This window comes from Frieseomelitta varia, unplaced genomic scaffold (assembly GCF_011392965.1).
Source record: "Frieseomelitta varia isolate USP_RPSP 00005682 unplaced genomic scaffold, Fvar_1.2 scaffold_493, whole genome shotgun sequence".
NCBI lineage: Eukaryota > Metazoa > Arthropoda > Insecta > Hymenoptera > Apidae > Frieseomelitta > Frieseomelitta varia.
The window spans coordinates 501,433-520,234 of NW_025110249.1; the positions used below are offsets into that span (position 1 = coordinate 501,433).

The following is an 18,802-nucleotide window of genomic DNA, read 5'->3' on the forward strand; positions in this document are numbered from 1 at the left end:
AATACATACATACGGATCTATTTATCAAAGAAACAAAAATTCAAATTATCACACTTTCTTTTAAATATAATAAAATAATAACAATTTTATTTTTCATAAAATTTGTTCTTGTTTTTTTAAATCAATAATGTAATATTTATACTTTGCTGTATTACATTAAAATTTTAATTACAATACATATGTGCCAATATTCCATTCATGGATACCTCTTATGAGATTACATCTAATCCCCTTTTAATTAACAACCATGAACTATCCTTTGGCAACACCAACTAATGCTGGTCTTACTACTCGTTCATGTAATTTGTAACCCAATTTAGATACAACTACAACTGTTCCTGGTTCTTTACCCTCAACTTCCTACATAAAAATATGCTTCTCGTTATTAACTTAATACAAAACAACCCATATAAATAAAATACCAAAATCTTACCTGTTGAAATAATGCTTCATGTTGATTAGGGTCAAACTTCTCATTCAGAGGATTTAGCGAAACTAAACCATGTTTCCTAAACACCTATACAAATATGTTTCAAAGAAATAATTTATGAGATATAACAGTTATATGAAAACATTTGTATATTTTCTTATTTACTTTATGTAGCTGTGCCTCTGTCATCTTCAAGCCTTCATATAATGTTTTCAAATGCGGATTTTTATCTGTTAATTCATTCTTTGGGACACTTTCTGTTGCTTTGCCTAAAATGTCTGCTACTTCTAACAGATCCTTACAAAATCCTTGGATACCAAATATTTTTGCATCTTCAATTTGTTTAATTAGTCTAACTCTAAGATTCTCTCCATCGGCAAGTGCTCTTTTGTATTTATCTTCCAAGTCATTTTTATGACTTTTCAGATCTATTAACTCCTTATTGAGAAGTTCAATATCTGCTTTCAATTTCTTTTCATTTTCTGTGAATTCTGGAGGTGCTCCAGTTTCTGATTTTTGTTCTTCAGTAATTGTACTAAACTCTTGCCTTTGCCAAGAAACATGTGATAGTTGGGTTAACCTTCAAATTATGAAAAACGTTTTTAAGGCACCATTCTTTTTCTCTCCTTCAAAAAGAATATTATTAATACGTATTTATAATGTTCATTTATTAACATATCTTACATCATAAAAAAATTGTTTAATTCTTTTACCAGTAACATAATTAGTTAATTATACAAGGTTTCATTTAAATCTCTGACAGCTTTAAAAAATATACGATCATCTTTATTAAATATATTACAGTTTCGTTTAAAAAATATTTGTAATAATAAAGTAATAAATAAACATTATCTAGTAATCTAACCTCTATATGTATGTTGCAATGTAAGTTCAATGAGTCGTATGTGTTAATAATACAACGAACTACAAAGAATCTTACCTAAGTAATATATTTTTATTTATATTGTGCAAACTATCAATTGAGACACGAGCGAATCTTGCTGCAACCGGTACCACGAACGATGCCATAGTTCTTAATTTCATAAAAATCGGTAAATGATGAAATACAGCAATACAACGATCCTCGTGCTTTTCTCAGTGGTTCTCAAACATTTCTTGTAACGTAATAAGAATCGCGATAAAAGACTTTAATCGTTAAATATTTCAATGTTACGTAAAACGTGATATCAAACTTCTAATTATAAATGCCCATTAAGTTTGCATAGATTTTAAGATTGAAAATTAAATTCGTTCGTTATAACAATTATTACAATTGAATCGTATTTTTAATATTTTATTGGAATGAAGTGATACAATACAATGAAAACTTCGCGATCATAACTTTTATGATTCTATCTTCTTTTAATACCTGCGTATCTTTTATTTACAAAAACTGAAACTAATATTTAACATGTTAAACAAGCAAGAGATTTTTTAAACAGTAATATTATATCTTGTTTGGGAAAAAGAATTTTGTAGCGTATATCGAACTATTTAGAAACTTTCAATTCTAAAATAAGCTAAAAAATTTCCAATTTCATTTGACGCATGCGATATCCTAACCCGGATAGCATTAAGAATTTGTTATTTGAATAATAATTAAGCTTAATTTGTTTTTTGTCCTGTAGATATTAACTTATAACACTGTAAGTTAATTCCTTACAGTGGGCGTTGCAATTTATATATTATGCTAGCATTCATAAATAAGGATAAATTTGATTCTTTTCAAACATATCACATACACTTTTAAAAAGATTTCTTTATAATATAATTTACGATTGCATTTTCATTCTTTTATAGCTGTCTTGCTATAAGTTAGAAATACTTTTCATTTATCATTGTATAAAATTATTATAGTGCAACTACATTGATTACAAACAGAAAAGAACATTGCATGATATCTGCAAATTTTAATTTGAATAAATATTTAGTACTTTCGAATGTGTGTACTTGAAAAAAGTGAAATATGCAATACATAAAACAATACCATTCGATCTTGAGAAAAAACAGCAAACAGATATAATTTGTGTCGAAAGTTATATAAATTGTCCTTCGATTATCAGTAATAAGCATTGTGTACATCTTATCTGGCATACTTATTCAACATTTAATACAAAAATTAATCTATTTTTTGTATCTAGTATTACATTTTGAGTGTGCAAACGTCGATCAACAAATCCTAGTGATAAACTTACTTAATCACTAAATTTTTCTTTAATGTACATAAATAAATCATTTGTTAATCAACTATGCCTTCTGCATACCTTCTATCAGATTAAAGATCATTTGTTTTTATCATGAAGATAAAACGAAGTCTACAAACATTCAAATTTTTATCGGCACGTGAGCCTAAAAAAATGTACAAGTTTCACTAAAGCTTGTACAAAATTATAAATATTTTCATTAACATTTGTCTTTTTTTTATATATTTTAAGTAAAAATACAGAGTAGACAACTACCTCTTGTTTCACAATATTTAATCAGTGTTTTTTCTTTATGTTTGAAAGAATTGTATGTCTGACGCAATGCCGAAAACAGATCGACCACACTTTATCAATCGTTTGACACCATTTTCAAAGATAACTAAAATATATAGAGGTTAGAATCCTTCCTGATATTGTTTTGAATCTAATTTCGCTTGAATTACTTCCAATTGTCTTTTTGCTTCACATTGTGGAAAGTTTTGTAAATCGTAATATTGTGGTGCGATTTTAAGCAACCAATCAGCTATAAAATATACAATAATATTTATAATATATGCATATTTATATTTCTTTTTTATATTCAATAAATTCAATAAATTTTATATAAATAAAATGTATTCAATAAAAATGTAACTTACGTTTAATATCTGTAACTGTTCTGATATAATTTTTGGTCGTAAGCACGAACTCGTTATAAATTACCCATTCGGGTTTATGATCCAAACAACTGCTTGGATGAAGTTGTACAATTTGATTATCTTTAATAGTCAAATAATGACCAGTCCTTTCTAAATGAGCAACCTAATATATGTAAAAAGAAAGTAGTATTATGTATACAAGAAAATTTTTTTGCTATTAAAATTATTCTCAGTTATATTTACCTGCATAAAGAAACCATTCACAAGAGCTTTTCTAATATTGATATAATAATCTTTTGATGTGAAGTCTGTGGAAGTACGTTTCAAACAAAATCTATCCATTATTCTACTTAGTTGTTGCCTAACATTATCTCCACTTTTTAAAGATCGGTAATTGACAAAGTTATCGTAACACCATTGTGGGTCTTCAAAATCTATAAGAAAAATAAATAAGTAAAAATTTGTAATTTGACGAATAATATAGTCTTTGAAAAGTCGTAGACACTTACTTTGTTTAAAAGCATGATACACGTTCAATAACGTTAGATGATCTCCGTCGATATGTGCAAATCGCATTTTAGCATCATCCGCAGCTTTTTTTGATTCATTTGGCCTCACAAAACACTGTGGGACTAATACAATATCAATCATCAATTTAAAACCACGTTACCTTACCATGATCCTGACTTAGTAACTTTCGCTTTTTATCATATTAAAATTACTATATTTCCAAGAGATATATGGGCCTAATAATGTGATAAAAAGAAATGTTCTTAATAATACTGTACCTGACAACATAGCAGTAATGCTCAATATTTCATTACTGCAATTATGATTGCAGGATGCAATAAGCATTTTTGCTAACTGAGGATCTAATGGAAATTCTGCCATCACAGCACCCAAATCTGTGAGATTTCCATCATCGTCTAAAGCAGCCAAATAATTAAGAAGTTCTAAAGCCCTCATAAGGGTTTCTGGTGCAGGTGGATCCATAAAATCGAAATGCACCTATAGCGAAAAATATTTATGAAAAGAAATATTTAATTAACAAATAAATTGTTTTCCTGAGAAATCAACAATATACCAAATCATCAATGCCAAGTTTTTTCAACTGCAATACAACACTACCAAGATTAGATCTTAAGATTTCAGGATACGTATTATCTTGCATCTCATTTTTATATGCCTTTTCTGTGTACAATCTAAAACATTTTCCGGGTCTTGTACGACCAGCTCTACCAGCTCTTTGCTGAGCAGAAGCTTTACTTATAGGTGATACAAGAAGAGATTCTACACGAATTCTAGGGTTATATACCTGTTAAATAATATATCAAAAGTTAACAAAATCAAATGTAGATAAAAGAAGAATAAGAATGATCTAATACCTTTTGCTTCGCAAATCCTGGGTCTATCACAAAGACAACACCGTCGATAGTTAACGATGTTTCTGCAATATTTGTTGAAACTACAACTTTTCTACCAATAGCACCATTAGGTTTTGTAGGTGGTGCTGGCTCAAAGATTCTTTGCTGAAGATTTGGGGGCAGTGTGGAATAGAGTGGTATACACTTAAGTTCACCTACTTCTGGACCTAAATTATCCATTTCTCTTTTGATTCTTTTACAAGCTTCCTCAATTTCCTCTTGACCCGTCAAAAAGAGAAGTAAATCTCCTGCTACTTCTTCACACATATGAATTTGAATAACTGTCCTGATAGCAGCCTCTAAGTAATCCCTTTCAGGTTCAGGTGTATAAAAAATTTCAACAGGATGAGTTCTGCCAGGTACATTCATTAAGGGTGCATTATCAAAATACTGTTGAAATTTTCCAGCATCTAAAGTTGCACTCATAATCACAAGTTTCAAATCTGGTCTCTGTTTAATCACTTCCTTTAACACACCCATAAGCAAGTCTGTGGCTAAAGTTCTTTCATGAGCTTCATCTAATAATATCACTTGATAGGCATCAAGCATGGGATCTGACATGCCTTCACGTAACAGCATACCATCAGTCATGTACTTTAATATAGTTTTTGGAGAACTACAATCTTCAAAACGAATACTATATCCCACTTCTTGACCTGTTTAAAAAAATTATTATGAAAACATTATATAAATATAACATAACTTTTAGTTTAACACGTTTGCTTATCGTAGAGAAGAGATTCCAACCACGACCTATTACTTATATTTTAAATTTCTGCAAAATGTATTGCAGAATTATTCAGATGGTATTAAAATAATAAATAAGTATATAAATCTAGTTTTTCAATGGGACTGTAAACCATACGAGTAATTTTATTCGTTTTTATTTATTTTTTTATTCAAAGAAAACATAAAAACTAACTGCTGTCACATGTGTGTGACTTTAAAATTTCAATGAAAATCGATGTATCACAGATATGTGACAGTTATAGCAAACATGTTAAAAAGATACAAATTAAAATTAAAAGAATATACCTAATGCCACATCCATTTCTTCTGAGACTCTTTGTGCAACGGACATAGCAGCTACTCTTCTTGGTTGAGTACAAGCAACACCTTTGTTGCCAATACGCCTTGAATATTCTACACACCATTGTGGTATTTGTGTTGTTTTACCAGAACCTGTTTCTCCAACAAGTACAATACACTGATGTTGTGCTAATAACCTCATAAAATCAGTACGGTACTCAAATACAGGTAATGTGATTCTTTTTTTATAAAATTCATGATATCTTGGAGTATAAGGTAGGCTAGTGTAAGGATTCAGCTGAACTTGATTTTTTGGTGCTGCCGAAGGTGTAGTTGTGCTATTAGATGTAGCTGAGCCATCTCTATGAAACAATATGTAAATTATAATGATATACTTGAAAATTACTTTAATCACATAATAACGAAATAATACATGTATAACAATGACATAAAATAACGAAAGTTGAGAACACTTTGTTGGTTATAGAAACGAATTAAATAGAAAACAAATAATGTTTAAGATCACTTGAAAATTCGCTTGTACATTCATAATTATTTATAACACGTGTATTTCCAACATACTGCAGAATTGTACATTCTTTGTACAACTTCTTATAAATATTAATATACAACGTACTAGTGGAAAATTAAATCCAGTTGAGAACCTTTTATAAATGAGTTGACTAAACAAGTCAACAGCAATAAAAAAGAACTATTTCATAAATTCAAATTACATTTATACAATACATTTGCACAATCTTTTTATTATATTATTGCTCAACAAATCAATCGTATTTTGCATAGCTTGTTTTCAGGAAATGAGATTTGTTCGAGATGCGCGACAGAATTACAAAAACTTGTAACAATGCACATGGCAAGATATCTCAAGAATTCGTTAGCATTTATAATTAAAGATACAATTAAAAATTGGAATACTCACGCCTTCCGTTTAACATACGGATCCACAACCTCGATTCTCCGTTTTGACATAATTCTTATCCCTTCGCAAGCAAGCAAAGCAAAATCTGTTTACGAACTTCCACACAAGGCGTCACAAAATGGCAAACTAACAGGCTAAAGCTTCCTGTAAACATGATTACAAAAAACAACGATAGATGGAGCTACGAGTATCGTAAAATGTGTAATTATAGAACAAAAACGTACCTGGAACGCGGGTAAATTTAAATTTATGTAAAGGTGAAAATAATCTAATGAACTATCCAGAAATAAATAAACTTAAGATAAAAAAGATATTTATTTTTGGTATATTACAATTAGAAAAAATATAATTAGGATAATACAGTCATTAAACAGTTATATTCCTAACAACATATATTGCTTCATTATCACATCCAAAAAGTAATGTTGATCTATCAATATCAATACTATTTATTGGCTTGTGCATAGCATTACAAAGCGACGTTACATTAACTTTACCATTTGTACCAATTGTATTTAACCAATGTGTATTTGTAGGATCTAAGAAAAAAAAAAATAAATAAATTATTAATGTATAATAAATTATTAATGTACAATAAAATTTATATATTTTGAAACATACCTAAACTTAGTTTGGAATGTTGAGTATTATTCCAATGCCATAATTCACCGCTTGCCGAGCAAGTGAATAGATTTTCAGGTCTATCAGGATGAAAAAGTATTTCACTTACAGCTTTAGCATGAGCATTGAGCTGAGACATTGGATATGTATTATGCCTTAAATCCCAGACTGTTAAGCTGCCATCACCACCACCAGCCACAACAATATGTCTCTGAGTTGGATGATGAGCAATACTTGTAGCTTCTGTCTATAAAAGTTTATCTTGATTTTGAAATATATAAACAATTTCTTAGGAATAAAATTAAAGAAGTTATACTTTTGATTGGTCAGAAAGCATGAACGTTGTAGCAGGAAGATCTTGATCATTTCTTAAATCCCATACTTTCATATGTCCCCTTAAATTTCCTGTAAGTATTTCATTATGTCTTAAGAAATCAATACAATATATAGAACAACTGTCCGCATCATCTAAAACAAAAAATTTAGTTATTTCCATGTAAAATCAATACATAAAATAAACACTGTACACAGAGAATAAAATGTTATAGTACTAATAGATCTAACTGGCTGCTTCTGCCCAGCTGTTAGGAGATTAATTCTTCCATCTTCACCCACTGAAACTATGTCTTGTTCGAACGTAGAGAGTCCAGTACAAGATGCATAATCATTTGTATTACTATTAAAAAAAAAAGATCAATCAAATGTACACTGTATCTGAAAAATACATCTTAATTAATAAAACTCACTCAAATTTATGTATAAATTCCCATGACATGTGTTCCTTAAACTGAGAATATGGATTTTCATGGATCTGTAATAATCTAACAGTACCTATGGATGTGGATAACACGAAAAAATCTTTCGAAATAAACTAGAAAAATATGAAAATATTGTTAAAAGAATGGTCCAGAATATTTTTGGTTAAATAAATAAATACCTTTATTTCAGTTACGTCGCCAAGAATCGCATAAGATGATACAACTGCCGGATAAGATTCACCATCATCGTTCGTTTGAAATATCCAATGTGTTACTTTATTGACCTATTATACAATAAAAAATTATAATACTATAAATGATTAACATAATTTAATATAAGAATCGTACATAATCTATGTATACGAAGATAGGTTAGGTGTATTGAAGATAACCTTACCGGGTTGTCCCAACTACCGGTTATAAAATTAGTGGCATCTTCAAAATCTTCATGTTTCCATCTGATTTTAGAAATTTTCTCCGATACAAATGTTCCTTGTACATTTTCACTCATTTTGTTACGAAATACGGTTTAATTTGGAATAAAAGCGATAGAAACAAAGATCAACGTTTACATGGACGCGCGTTCAACGCGACTGTCAAAAAACGTGCCAAACGCGTTAAGCGTGATTTTTGAAAATAAATTCGCATGTAATATTTTGTTCTTTTACTTAATAAATAAATATATGGAGAAGAAATTATTTTAATTGTTTTAGTTATTTTACATAGTTAAAAGCAATTATTTTATTCATTATGTAAAAGTTCATTATTTAAGAAAAGTAAAATATTTCATAATTTGAATATTATGTAGTTATAGAGAAATTCTTAGATTTAAAATTATTCAAAAAAAGAAAGCTAATCAAATGTTAGCAATAACTTTTACGCATATGTAAATTACGTAATTTATTTGAGAAGAATAAGAATAATATAATAGGGAAGTTGATCACAAAAGAGGTAGGGATTCACCTATATTTTATAATTCATGGGAGATATGGAAGACAGTTACGTAGCGATCAGGTTGTGAACTAGATGTATACCTTACCCATTGAAACGTAAATTATTTCAAATGAACTATCATCGTGCGATTCTTAAATTTTTGAAGAATTCTGATATGTTTATCTGGAGATGCTATTAAATCTATTTTTACAAGTTTCCGGAAGTTGCGACGTTTTTATTTAAGTGAATAAATTTGAATGATCTTAGAACGAATCACTCCCCAAGATGTCATCGATAGTTTTGTTGTTCCTGTATCTGAATACGCTCTACTTAACTTGTGATGCAAGCAATACAAACGATTCGAAGCTATGTAAGTATTAATAAGAAGATCTAAGATTAATATATTAAAATTACTTGTGTATCGATAAATAAAATATTAAAGAGTGTAAACGAAGTTTTATTAAAAATTAAAAAGTCATTGCAAATGACGAAGATGTCACGGAAACGCAATATGCAACTTGCAAAATCGCTACAGAAGAATTGGTTGCAAGCGCACGTGCCAGTGTCTCGAGAGTACTTACTGGAGCTTGCAATGCTAGTAAGAAAATCATTTCAAATTTTTTTTCCAATTATTCATAGTATTTCTCATTATTGGATTCATCAATATTTAGAAACGCTCGATGAGAAACTGCAGGCTTTAGAAAAGAATCTGACTAAAGAACTGGAAGAAATCAAAACGTTATTGAATGTAATTTTGGAAAACAAAAGGAACATGCAAAAATTGGCAAAATTATACGATAATTATGACGAAGATAAAAGCGATGCATTATCTCCAAGACAGTCTGAAATCGATAATTTTAACAATACGCTTCAAAGAACTTCATTATTAAATGGTTTGTACAGGAATTAAAGATTTTGCTGAGACTTAGTAATAGATTACACCATTTGACTGAAGAGAAAAAATTACAAATCAAATATTGCGTTGACACAATATGTCGTTTCCAATAGATTGAAAAAGGAGAAGTCATAAAAATTTTCATGATGTCTTAATATGTCTTAGAGTCTGCGAACCTTTTCTTTTATTACTGGCAAATAAAACGTTTCAACGAAAAACTTGTCGATTGGAAAACCGCTCGTTCCCTACGCAGCCCGACATTTTACGTAGGCCAGAATGGATATGCCATGTACATCAAAGTAACGCCGCGATATTTTCCGGACGGCACAGTTTTCATAAGCGTCGGATTGACTCGTGGTCGTCATGATTCTGTTCTAAAATGGCCATTTCCCTACAAGATTCGCCTCGAGGTAAAACAAACGTTTTCAGCTATCTCCGGATATTTTTATATTTCGATAAAACGTTAAAACGATCGTCACTTTTAGATTTTAGATCATTCATCGGAGCAATCGCGACAAGGTCGTAGATCACGAATCTGGGATCCGTCCACACTTTGCTCAGAATATTTTTGGGGCCGTCCAAAATTAACTGGAGAACCAGATAATCCAGAATGTGTTGGATTAAGCATTCCGCGGCAGATCTTTTTCGTTAAGTTGCCGGTTGCGATCGATTATCCATCGAGAAGCGCCAGATATCTTTGGAATGGAAGTATCACTATCAAACTGACAGTTTATTTTTAGATAATCATTATTCTAAAAATGTCCAGTTAAACTAAAGATGCATAAACATACTTTCAAATTATTGCAGATGTATAAAATATGTTTCAAACTTCGTTTAATCTAGTTTTCGAGCTGAGTGAAATTTCAGCTGTTTATCACGGACATACGTAAATTTTGAATGATATGAATAAATATATTTTTTTTTTTAATTTAACAGAGGACTTGATCAAAGTTATGGCAAGAAGTAAAAAATTAATGGTTTTTCTCTTATACAATGTTGAAAATACGATTTAATCAAATTGTGTAATCAGGTGTTTAGATACTTATATACGACAGGCATACACGAAATAATCCTTTTAGACAACATTAATCTACAATTAACTTTATTCAGGTTTCATTAAATGTACAAGTAATTATGTAAAAGAAAAGTTTAGTTGTTAATGAATTAGACTGTATCTTGTATTGTTTAAATAAATTCCTCATTTGAATGGAGCGAGGAGAATGAGGAAAGAAAACAAAATTCACACATTTTGAATATTTCTTTTCGCAAATAATTCGTATCATCCATAGATTCGAACAATCGAGTTAATTTAAGGATGTTGACGGCATGTCGAATCTCTTATGAAGAGGTATTTTGCCAGATAAATAAACCTGTGGGATTCCTGTCTGATAATCATTTATATCACGTTGAATTGTGTTTCGAATATTTTGAGCTGCTGCCCTCAGTAATGTCTTGTAAACGAAAATTGGAAGTCGAATGCTGCCACTTGCCCCCATATCCTGAGATTCTACTGGATTTTCATGGAAATTCCTTTTTCTTCCGCATCCTAGAATCAATTTATTATTTTGAAATAATTGAGGCGCTCGTAACAAAAGCGACCTTTATTAATTTTTTAGACAAATATTTGTATTGACGAAAGATTAAAGATGCCAGATGGTATTTTCTCATTTTTTTGGAAAAAGACAAAACATGTCAATGAGAGTCTTTTTTGAGATGAGTTCTTATATATTCGACGACAAACTGAAAATTAAATTTTCCTTACCAGTGAATGCATTGCAAAAAGGTCTTTTGATCTTCTGCAATTCGTCTGTTGTGAAAGTGTCTAAGAACTGTTGCTCGATCTAATAGTTTATTTAATCCATTAATTATCGATATAATTTATTACTAGCATTGTTCGCTTGCTAAGATAATGATTTACCTTGTCCTGTGATCCCTCAGAATGTGCCACGTTCATTAAGCATACGAATATGAAAATACAGCAAACGTTGTTGATTGCCTAGAAATAATTGGAGAATATTTATAAATGTTTCAAATGACATAAAAGCTGTTACTCGTGGAACACTTCATAACAGCGATCGTTAGTGAACCCGTAATGAAAACTGTTAATATCCAGAACGAGAATCTCAATAATTATGTATAGGGGCCACGCGTAATTACCAATAAGCATGTTGATTATATAAGTATCGCACGTGAACCTTTCAAACATGTTAACTGTTATAATCTGCTTATGACTTTAATCAGGTTTGTAACTGCGGTTAATTAATGTCGAACGATATTAGCCGGTCGATCGTTCCTTCGAGCGGTACGTTCATCGTGCATGCAAATAAAAAGCTCTCAACTTTGTTTACAACATAATATACCGATGAGATAGACTGCATCAGTTTGATAATGTAATTAAAAATAATTGCAAGTACTATTATATTTAATATTCGCAGCTAGGTAAAACGTTCGTTATTCAATTTTAATCTTTGTTAAAGTTTCTCTGTTGATGATCATAACAGGCAACATCGAATGCAATTACACAGTTAATCGAAAAAGCAAATTAGAAAAAATGCCGCGATCTTTTAGGATGCTATCAATTAATAATTAGAAACTTTTTATCGTTACAATAATATTAATATAAATATAATAATATATAATAATTCATGTACACATAAAATGATTACAATACATGCGTGGAGAATATTTCTACAGAGTTCAAGCGCACAAAACCTTATCAAGTGCAATTTTTAATAGAGAAGTAATATATTGTGACACGTTGTACGTAATATTAATAAAACTGTCTTACACAAAATTGCATTTGAACAAAAGGAAACTAAAGTGAACCACAAAAAGAAAAAATGTTTCAAAGTATCAGTTAATTAAAAAATAGAGATACGTTAAAAGAGTTACCTTCATGTCGAATTTTTAGAGCCTAAAGGTCGTTAGTTTAAGAAAATATCCTTGTAGAAGCACGATGCTACACTTTGTTAGTTGATGAACTTCCTATGGTCTTTTGATACGTCTCTTGATAAAATCTTTGTTACTCATAGAAGGAGCCAAGTCTGCGTATGAGGGATGAAATCGCGCTTCAGCTCTTCAAATACCACCCCCTCCTTCGGTGGCGCTCGAGAACGTAAATACATGCGCCAGAGGAACGCATGACCGTTCATAATGGTCCACGGAACGGTCCATTTAACGTTCTTTACGCAAAATTGTGGTTAGTCTCAGATATATTCCACAGTACGAACGGTGCACGAAACATAGAAATTATGCATTTGCATGCGTCTTATTCATATCATGCACTTCGATCGTCATAACTACTGATGCGTAAAAGATTAAAGTATTTGCACAATATAACGTATACGAAGATCGTATACATAGTGGTTTACGAAAGTATTTGAATATTCACGCGTTTTCATGTTTTTATGTATGTATCGTGTGTGTTATATGAAATTTAAAAAATGCTTTCGTAAGACATTGTATACATATGCAATGCGATATACTAAAACAAAACCTTCTGAGACATTCAAATATTTTGCAAAATATAATAAATAAACTATTTCTTTCGTATTTAACTTTAATATTAAGTAACTTCTTTCCTGTACAACAAACATAAGTATAAATAAACGTAAGTTCCCAGAAAACAGCTGTGAAAGGTTTCAATGATTTTATCCCCTGTGGCGTTCTCCCACTTATATCCACCGAAAGAAGGAACAAACTGTATTTGATAAATATGCAAAGGCTGAAAACGGAAGATCGAAACATAATAAAACAATCACGGTGAGAAGCAGCTTATGAAAAGCTAACCGATAAGAAACTTCGTGTAAATCAAAGAAAAGCAGCCGGGGTTAAGTACTTACAACGTTCGCACATCAGAACCCGCTGAGTTACATTAAAGTTGTTCAACCCTCAGCAACTGCCCCTTATTCGCTTTCTTTCATTTCAAATTTTTAAGCTTTTTTATTTCAATTGTTTAGTTTATTGTACGTCGAACGCAAATCGCTATTGGATATAGAAAAATTTAGAAATTTAGAAAAAAATATTAAACAATTCATACGTGAATGTATCACGTTATGTGTGTGAATTGTTTACTTTTATTATAATATCAACATGTCCAACAAAATCTATAAATAAAATTTGATATTAAATTTTCATATCTCTTCCCTTCAAAACACATTTGACCTTTTTTCCAACTTTTATTTAGATTCTGCTTTTCTCTTAAAATCTACGTTATTTTAATATTGTCATATATATATGTTTGATCATAATCAATTTAATATTGTAAATCACAAGTTCAAAGCTTATAAATAGAAAGAGTTTATAAAGAGGTACGTATTTACACACGACTCTCTATACGTTGTATGAATATTACTTGAGCAAACATTATATTCTTTTTGTTAAAAACATTTATGCTGAAATATATTTATTAAGATTGAATAAAAATAAATAAATATTAATAAAAAGAATCATTGAATCTATATATGATATTTTATACTAAAATAAATAAAATAAAACAATTAATTTTTTACATATATGGTGCATTATTTAATTAATTAAAATAATTAAGAAATATATGAATAAAAATTTTTACTGTAAATTTCAGTATCAAAAGATTACAAACGATCAACTCTCAAGTGCCTGGATAGCTCAGTCGGTAGAGCATCAGACTTTTAATCTGAGGGTCCAGGGTTCGAGTCCCTGTTCGGGCGACTATATTTTTTACAATTTTTATTTTATCTATACACAAATATTCCATCAAAACTTCTTCATAAAATATTTCGAAACCAAAAAAATAAATAAAAATAAATTCGTAGTAGCAATTATTTTTGTAATTTTTATGTAGGAATAATGAATTGTAAAATAGGAATAAAATACCATATTAAATAAAAATTTCCATTTTTATATCTCTTTAACTTTTGATTTTACATTAAATGACTATTATACAAATAACATATATAATTATTTGAGCACCATTCATAACACATGTAAAATAAAGATCATAAAAACGGAAAACTCATTGTCAGTACTTATTAAGTATTTTAAATGTTCCGTTTTTCCACAAATTAAAATATAAGTAAATAAAAGTATCTCAGTCTGTAGAACACAATCTCTTTTAAGATTCACTTGTAGAAAAAATGACATAAAGATATATGACTATAATGAAAATGTGAATCAATGGCAAGTATGAAAATGTATTATCATTTCACATAAGAAAAACTAGGATTTTTTAAACCCTTTTGTCCAAACTTTAAGTCAATAGTACCAATATTATAAAACATGTAACCTAATATTTAAATTATATTTTAGGACTGTTCTTTAACACTACCATCGGGCATTCCAAAAAACACTTTTTTGGCCATTTTTATAAAAAGTCCTGTTTCGACAACTCCAGGCATCATTGAGATCTCTGTGTTAATTTTATTCCAATTGCTCAAACTTGGTGGAAAGTGCCAATCAAGGATGAAATTACCATTATCTGTTATAACTGGACCCTAAAAGAAGATGAATAATACAATTTGTATAATACATATTTATCGACATAGAAAAGAGTTTATTAAGGAAATATTTACAGCTTTAGCCAAAGCCATTCTAACTTGTACAAGTCCACCATAATTATCTTCAATTCTTTTTTGAATGGCAGTATATGCCATAGGAATTACTTCAATAGGAATACCTTTTTTGTACTGTTCACCAAGTTGTTGAGAATTCTTCCTAAAATCATTAAATATTGTAAATAAAAGTAAACATATACATCAAACACATTTCATTTGCAACACTTACGTATAATCGGCTATTATAACAAATTGATTAGCACAGGATGCAACAATCTTTTCTTGAAGTAGACAACCTCCTCCACCTTTAATGAGATTCATGTCAGAATCGACTTCATCTGCTCCATCAATTGCACAATCTAACTGTTAATATTTAAATAATAATGTAAAAATATTTAAATATTTTTATAAATAACATAGATAAAACATTATTTGTTACTTTAGGATACGTCTCCAAATCACCCAGTATAAGATGATTATTCAATATTAGCTGACGAGCTTGAAATGAAGTAGGAATGCAAACAACATTAAGATTTTCTTCCTTTACACGTTCAACTGAAAAATACAAATTTTCCAAACATTAATTTCTATATAAAACGATATCAATATTCTTGTTTATTATGTTAGTAAAATTTCTATGTAGTAATAAAAGTTTCAATTTTTGAATTAAAATATACTTGTAATTATATTTAAATCAAGTACAATCTTATCTCCTGATGGGGTCAAAGGTACGGTATGACGTTTTTATGAAAAAATTAACTATACTGTTAATTAACTATAGTGTTAATTAACTATAGATGTTAGTGTTAGCATAAGAGTATTATATTATGAATAATTAAAATTAAGTAAAAGATAACGTTATTACCAAGCCTGTGAACAGCGTATATTATAGTAGAGCCACTACCAATTCCAATAACACTGTTATTCTGTGAAACAATAGTGCGCAAAATTCAAACAATGAAATACCGGTGAATTTATATAACCTGCAATTACAGTGCAATTCTTTCAATTTTGAAATTACCTTCACAAATTCATCAACTGCTTTGTAAGCAGCAACTTTCTTCGCACTCTCGAGAGGTCCCATTTTTGGCAAGATTCTTGAAAAGCTGAGAATATTTGCAAACGCGCGAACCCGTAAACTTTTGTCAAGCACCATGCGCGCATACTGTATTGCTAAACAGACCTAGTATGTACATATTTTCAAAATCATTCTACGGTTACGACTGCTGAAACGATCGAATCACACTGTCCGCAAATTTGGCGCGAAAATTTAAATTCCGTTATACAACAATCGAGAGAAGTACATTAATTTTTCATTACGCAGGAAGAACATAAACGATGCAATTTAATCGAATTTCCATTATATTTAGCATCAGAGGCGAATAACACAAATACAACCAAACACAATTTACATTTTAATAATTATTATGTATAAGATTTCACTTTAATTCTCTATTATTACTTGAATAGTAATACTCGTCAACACTTTCGAGTTTAACGTGTCACGCACAATATTTCTGTTTTATCATCATAATTTCTCTCGTTCGCTCTTTCTCTCTCTCTCTCTCTCTCTCATCTTTTTCACTTTCGTTCATTACGCCCGTACATTTTTTGTGTGTATCGGTCGATTTCTTTATTTTTTTTTAAAAATCAGGTAAAAATCCGCGAACAATCCTCGCGCTGTAATTTCATTATGTATGTATTCTAGCAGGCTTAGGAAAAAATTGTTTAGCAAAAATTCAAGTACGTTGATACACGACACCGTCGGCAGCAATTTTGTCGAAATCAAAAGAACCAAAGATTCTAGATTTTCTCGACAAAATGGATGCTCCTTGACTGCATGTATCGACGAGCAAGGCCGAATTAAGGTAATCTTGTGAAATGCACAACGACTGTGCAGTACCTAATACTATACCGATCACAAAGAGATCAGCCTTGCGTAATACAACTAGGACATTTATTTTCATTTTTTGTCCTTTGAAGATACACGCATGAAAATCTGCTGTTTTTCGCAACGAAGAGTGAACATTGTCTTGAAGCATACATACATAAAGCCATGATGAATGCTTATCATGATTTATTAATTTCTTTAGCTTAGGCAGTGGATCACGCTTAATGCGGCCGTGCCAGTAAGTTCATAACTCCGGTAAGTTTGCAATAATACTAATTGCAACGCAGGTCAGTGTCTGTGTTCGAAGACGTAGTTTCTATGCTTCCCTTTTTTTTTTCTACTTCACTTCAGCCTGGTTGTGGATGTCTATTTTTAAAACAATCGACGTCTAGTTTTTCTTTTCTTTTTTTTTTTTTCCTTTAATTGAGAAATTCGTGAAGTAAAAATTATTTTAACGAAAAAAGAAAAAAGAAAAAAAGAAAGAAAAAGATAAAACGTATTTTCTCTCTTTCCGTTCTTCTCGTACAGGCACACACATGCACGCGTATGTATACATACAATTTTTTTCTCTCGTTCATTCTTACACTACCTCCGTTTGCCCGACGAACTAGAAAGGACTTTGCGTAGGAGGCTTCGTTACATCAACTTTCTTTTTTGATTCTACCCTTCTATCCCGTACACCACCTTCACCCCACGTGAAACAAAATAATGTGCAAGAGAAAAATCGTTCAGATGGGCCACAAAAGCCGCTACACTGTTTTTAACCCACTCTTCTTTCTAGTGTTACATACATATATATGCGCTTTGCTAGTTCCTACAAATTTTTTTCTATCATGCTCTCCTCCGTACACCACTCACTTCCTCCTTTGCCTAGGATTACAAGTAAAACCCGTCAAAGTTTCATGAAAAATACCGATCGATCTTGAGATATTGTAATAGAAACGTTTCAAAGAAAATAACATGCTCGAACTTTTTTTCTTACTCGAATCTTTGCTTTGGGTCAAGACGAAAGCCTTAAAGCATGACACAATTATTTTCTTCTTTTTGATCAAATCAGTTACGAATTAAGATTTATGCGCAGTTATTAATCGTATTCACCTATGGCAGACTGGAATTTCAAAGTTACCTTATAACTAGTTCTGATTTGAGTTTATTCGACATTAAAAACATTGTCTATTTTTTTTTTTTTTTGTTCTATCCATATCGTATTCTTTTCATTGAACAATAATTACTGCAGTATTTTTTCAAGGAAAAGAAAACCCTAACGTGAGGAAGGCAACGCTGCAATGTTCTTGATCGTGCATATCCGCGTATTATATCACAGTACAAAAATACTGTGGAAAATATAGTGTAATGAATATTTTTAATAAAAAAGAAAAGAAAGTTTCCTTTCTCACGTTTACTATTATTTCTTTTTATTATTCCTTTTTTTTTTTTTTTTTTTTTGTTACCTTTTTCCATTTTTTTTTTTATCAGATAGCTTCTTAGAGCAGCGAAGTACAGTT

At 30.3% G+C, this 18,802-nt stretch overlaps 6 protein-coding genes and 1 non-coding gene across 10 annotated transcripts; 2 read left to right on the top strand and 5 right to left on the bottom strand.

Annotated features, from left to right (window-relative positions):
- Nucleotides 1-89: 89 nt before the first annotated feature.
- Nucleotides 90-1,616, bottom strand: LOC122533104 (grpE protein homolog 1, mitochondrial). The gene is made up of 4 exons (XM_043662497.1): nt 1,371-1,616; nt 596-1,010; nt 434-517; nt 90-360 (listed from the first exon to the last, which is right to left on the bottom strand). The coding sequence occupies exons 1-4, from the start codon at nt 1,472-1,474 to the stop codon at nt 253-255; spliced, it is 711 nt and encodes a 236-aa protein (XP_043518432.1). The 5' UTR covers nt 1,475-1,616; the 3' UTR covers nt 90-252.
- LOC122533102 (ribose-5-phosphate isomerase) lies at nt 596-16,628 on the bottom strand. Of its 2 annotated transcripts, XM_043662495.1 has the most exons (7): nt 16,428-16,627; nt 16,272-16,332; nt 15,846-15,961; nt 15,636-15,769; nt 15,425-15,566; nt 15,239-15,346; nt 596-711 (listed from the first exon to the last, which is right to left on the bottom strand). In XM_043662495.1, the coding sequence occupies exons 1-7, from the start codon at nt 16,560-16,562 to the stop codon at nt 700-702; spliced, it is 708 nt and encodes a 235-aa protein (XP_043518430.1). In that variant the 5' UTR covers nt 16,563-16,627; the 3' UTR covers nt 596-699. The 2 variants fall into 2 exon arrangements, with proteins under 2 accessions (XP_043518430.1, XP_043518429.1); XM_043662494.1 differs by lacking the exon at nt 596-711 and having other exon boundaries at nt 14,734-15,346; nt 16,428-16,628.
- LOC122533093 (putative pre-mRNA-splicing factor ATP-dependent RNA helicase PRP1) lies at nt 1,709-6,811 on the bottom strand. 2 transcript variants are annotated; one of them, XR_006307643.1, is made up of 10 exons: nt 6,666-6,811; nt 5,732-6,087; nt 4,658-5,352; nt 4,357-4,587; nt 4,061-4,280; nt 3,782-3,904; nt 3,516-3,706; nt 3,273-3,435; nt 2,890-3,157; nt 1,709-2,779 (listed from the first exon to the last, which is right to left on the bottom strand). XR_006307643.1 is itself a non-coding variant. In XM_043662472.1 (9 exons), the coding sequence occupies exons 1-9, from the start codon at nt 6,713-6,715 to the stop codon at nt 3,030-3,032; spliced, it is 2,157 nt and encodes a 718-aa protein (XP_043518407.1). In that variant the 5' UTR covers nt 6,716-6,811; the 3' UTR covers nt 1,709-3,029. The 2 variants fall into 2 exon arrangements, 1 of the variants encoding a protein (XP_043518407.1); XM_043662472.1 differs by having other exon boundaries at nt 1,709-3,157.
- Nucleotides 6,962-8,644, bottom strand: LOC122533100 (nucleoporin Nup43). The gene is made up of 7 exons (XM_043662490.1): nt 8,442-8,644; nt 8,224-8,328; nt 8,033-8,157; nt 7,838-7,962; nt 7,603-7,754; nt 7,287-7,533; nt 6,962-7,204 (listed from the first exon to the last, which is right to left on the bottom strand). Exons 1-7 carry the CDS (start codon nt 8,553-8,555, stop codon nt 7,032-7,034), a joined length of 1,041 nt encoding a protein of 346 aa, XP_043518425.1. The 5' UTR covers nt 8,556-8,644; the 3' UTR covers nt 6,962-7,031.
- LOC122533101 (TNF receptor-associated factor 2-like) lies at nt 9,040-10,969 on the top strand. Of its 2 annotated transcripts, none has more exons than XM_043662492.1 (5): nt 9,040-9,347; nt 9,453-9,575; nt 9,649-9,870; nt 10,038-10,282; nt 10,358-10,969. In XM_043662492.1, the coding sequence occupies exons 1-5, from the start codon at nt 9,263-9,265 to the stop codon at nt 10,610-10,612; spliced, it is 930 nt and encodes a 309-aa protein (XP_043518427.1). In that variant the 5' UTR covers nt 9,040-9,262; the 3' UTR covers nt 10,613-10,969. The 2 variants fall into 2 exon arrangements, with proteins under 2 accessions (XP_043518427.1, XP_043518428.1); XM_043662493.1 differs by having other exon boundaries at nt 9,471-9,575.
- On the bottom strand, nt 11,133-12,931 carry LOC122533105. Its single transcript, XM_043662498.1, has 4 exons — nt 12,765-12,931; nt 11,791-11,868; nt 11,635-11,713; nt 11,133-11,418 (listed from the first exon to the last, which is right to left on the bottom strand). The coding sequence occupies exons 1-4, from the start codon at nt 12,768-12,770 to the stop codon at nt 11,177-11,179; spliced, it is 405 nt and encodes a 134-aa protein (XP_043518433.1). The 5' UTR covers nt 12,771-12,931; the 3' UTR covers nt 11,133-11,176.
- On the top strand, nt 14,491-14,563 carry Trnak-uuu. The gene has a single exon. It is a non-coding gene; the product is annotated as a tRNA-Lys (tRNA).
- Nucleotides 16,629-18,802: the final 2,174 nt, after the last annotated feature.

What these genes read in the sequence shown, in the direction of transcription:
- LOC122533093 (XM_043662472.1), bottom strand. Translation starts at nt 6,715, where the DNA reads ATGTCAAAACGGAGAATCGAGGTTGTGGATCCGTATGTTAAACGGAAG. An exon ending in CAGGATTTGCGAAGCAAAAG is followed by an intron (nt 4,588 to 4,657) that starts GTATTAGATCAT and finishes ATTATTTAACAG; the next exon opens with GTATATAACCCTAGAATTCG. An exon ending in TGAATGGTTTCTTTATGCAG is followed by an intron (nt 3,436 to 3,515) that starts GTAAATATAACT and finishes TACATATATTAG; the next exon opens with GTTGCTCATTTAGAAAGGAC.
- LOC122533101 (XM_043662492.1), top strand. Translation starts at nt 9,263, where the DNA reads ATGTCATCGATAGTTTTGTTGTTCCTGTATCTGAATACGCTCTACTTA. An exon ending in TACTGGAGCTTGCAATGCTA is followed by an intron (nt 9,576 to 9,648) that starts GTAAGAAAATCA and finishes ATCAATATTTAG; the next exon opens with AAACGCTCGATGAGAAACTG. An exon ending in AAGAACTTCATTATTAAATG is followed by an intron (nt 9,871 to 10,037) that starts GTTTGTACAGGA and finishes AATATGTCTTAG; the next exon opens with AGTCTGCGAACCTTTTCTTT.
- LOC122533102 (XM_043662494.1), bottom strand. Translation starts at nt 16,562, where the DNA reads ATGGTGCTTGACAAAAGTTTACGGGTTCGCGCGTTTGCAAATATTCTC. An exon ending in ATACGCTGTTCACAGGCTTG is followed by an intron (nt 15,962 to 16,271) that starts GTAATAACGTTA and finishes TGTATTTTTCAG; the next exon opens with TTGAACGTGTAAAGGAAGAA. An exon ending in GAATGGCTTTGGCTAAAGCT is followed by an intron (nt 15,347 to 15,424) that starts GTAAATATTTCC and finishes ATCTTCTTTTAG; the next exon opens with GGTCCAGTTATAACAGATAA.
- LOC122533100 (XM_043662490.1), bottom strand. Translation starts at nt 8,555, where the DNA reads ATGAGTGAAAATGTACAAGGAACATTTGTATCGGAGAAAATTTCTAAA. An exon ending in CCGGTAGTTGGGACAACCCG is followed by an intron (nt 8,329 to 8,441) that starts GTAAGGTTATCT and finishes ATTGTATAATAG; the next exon opens with GTCAATAAAGTAACACATTG. An exon ending in TGCTTTCTGACCAATCAAAA is followed by an intron (nt 7,534 to 7,602) that starts GTATAACTTCTT and finishes AAACTTTTATAG; the next exon opens with ACAGAAGCTACAAGTATTGC.
- LOC122533104 (XM_043662497.1), bottom strand. Translation starts at nt 1,474, where the DNA reads ATGAAATTAAGAACTATGGCATCGTTCGTGGTACCGGTTGCAGCAAGA. An exon ending in AATAAAAATATATTACTTAG is followed by an intron (nt 1,011 to 1,370) that starts GTAAGATTCTTT and finishes CATAATTTGAAG; the next exon opens with GTTAACCCAACTATCACATG. An exon ending in ATGAAGCATTATTTCAACAG is followed by an intron (nt 361 to 433) that starts GTAAGATTTTGG and finishes ATTTTTATGTAG; the next exon opens with GAAGTTGAGGGTAAAGAACC.
- LOC122533105 (XM_043662498.1), bottom strand. An exon ending in CTGAGGGATCACAGGACAAG is followed by an intron (nt 11,714 to 11,790) that starts GTAAATCATTAT and finishes ATAAACTATTAG; the next exon opens with ATCGAGCAACAGTTCTTAGA. An exon ending in TTTTTGCAATGCATTCACTG is followed by an intron (nt 11,419 to 11,634) that starts GTAAGGAAAATT and finishes AATTGATTCTAG; the next exon opens with GATGCGGAAGAAAAAGGAAT.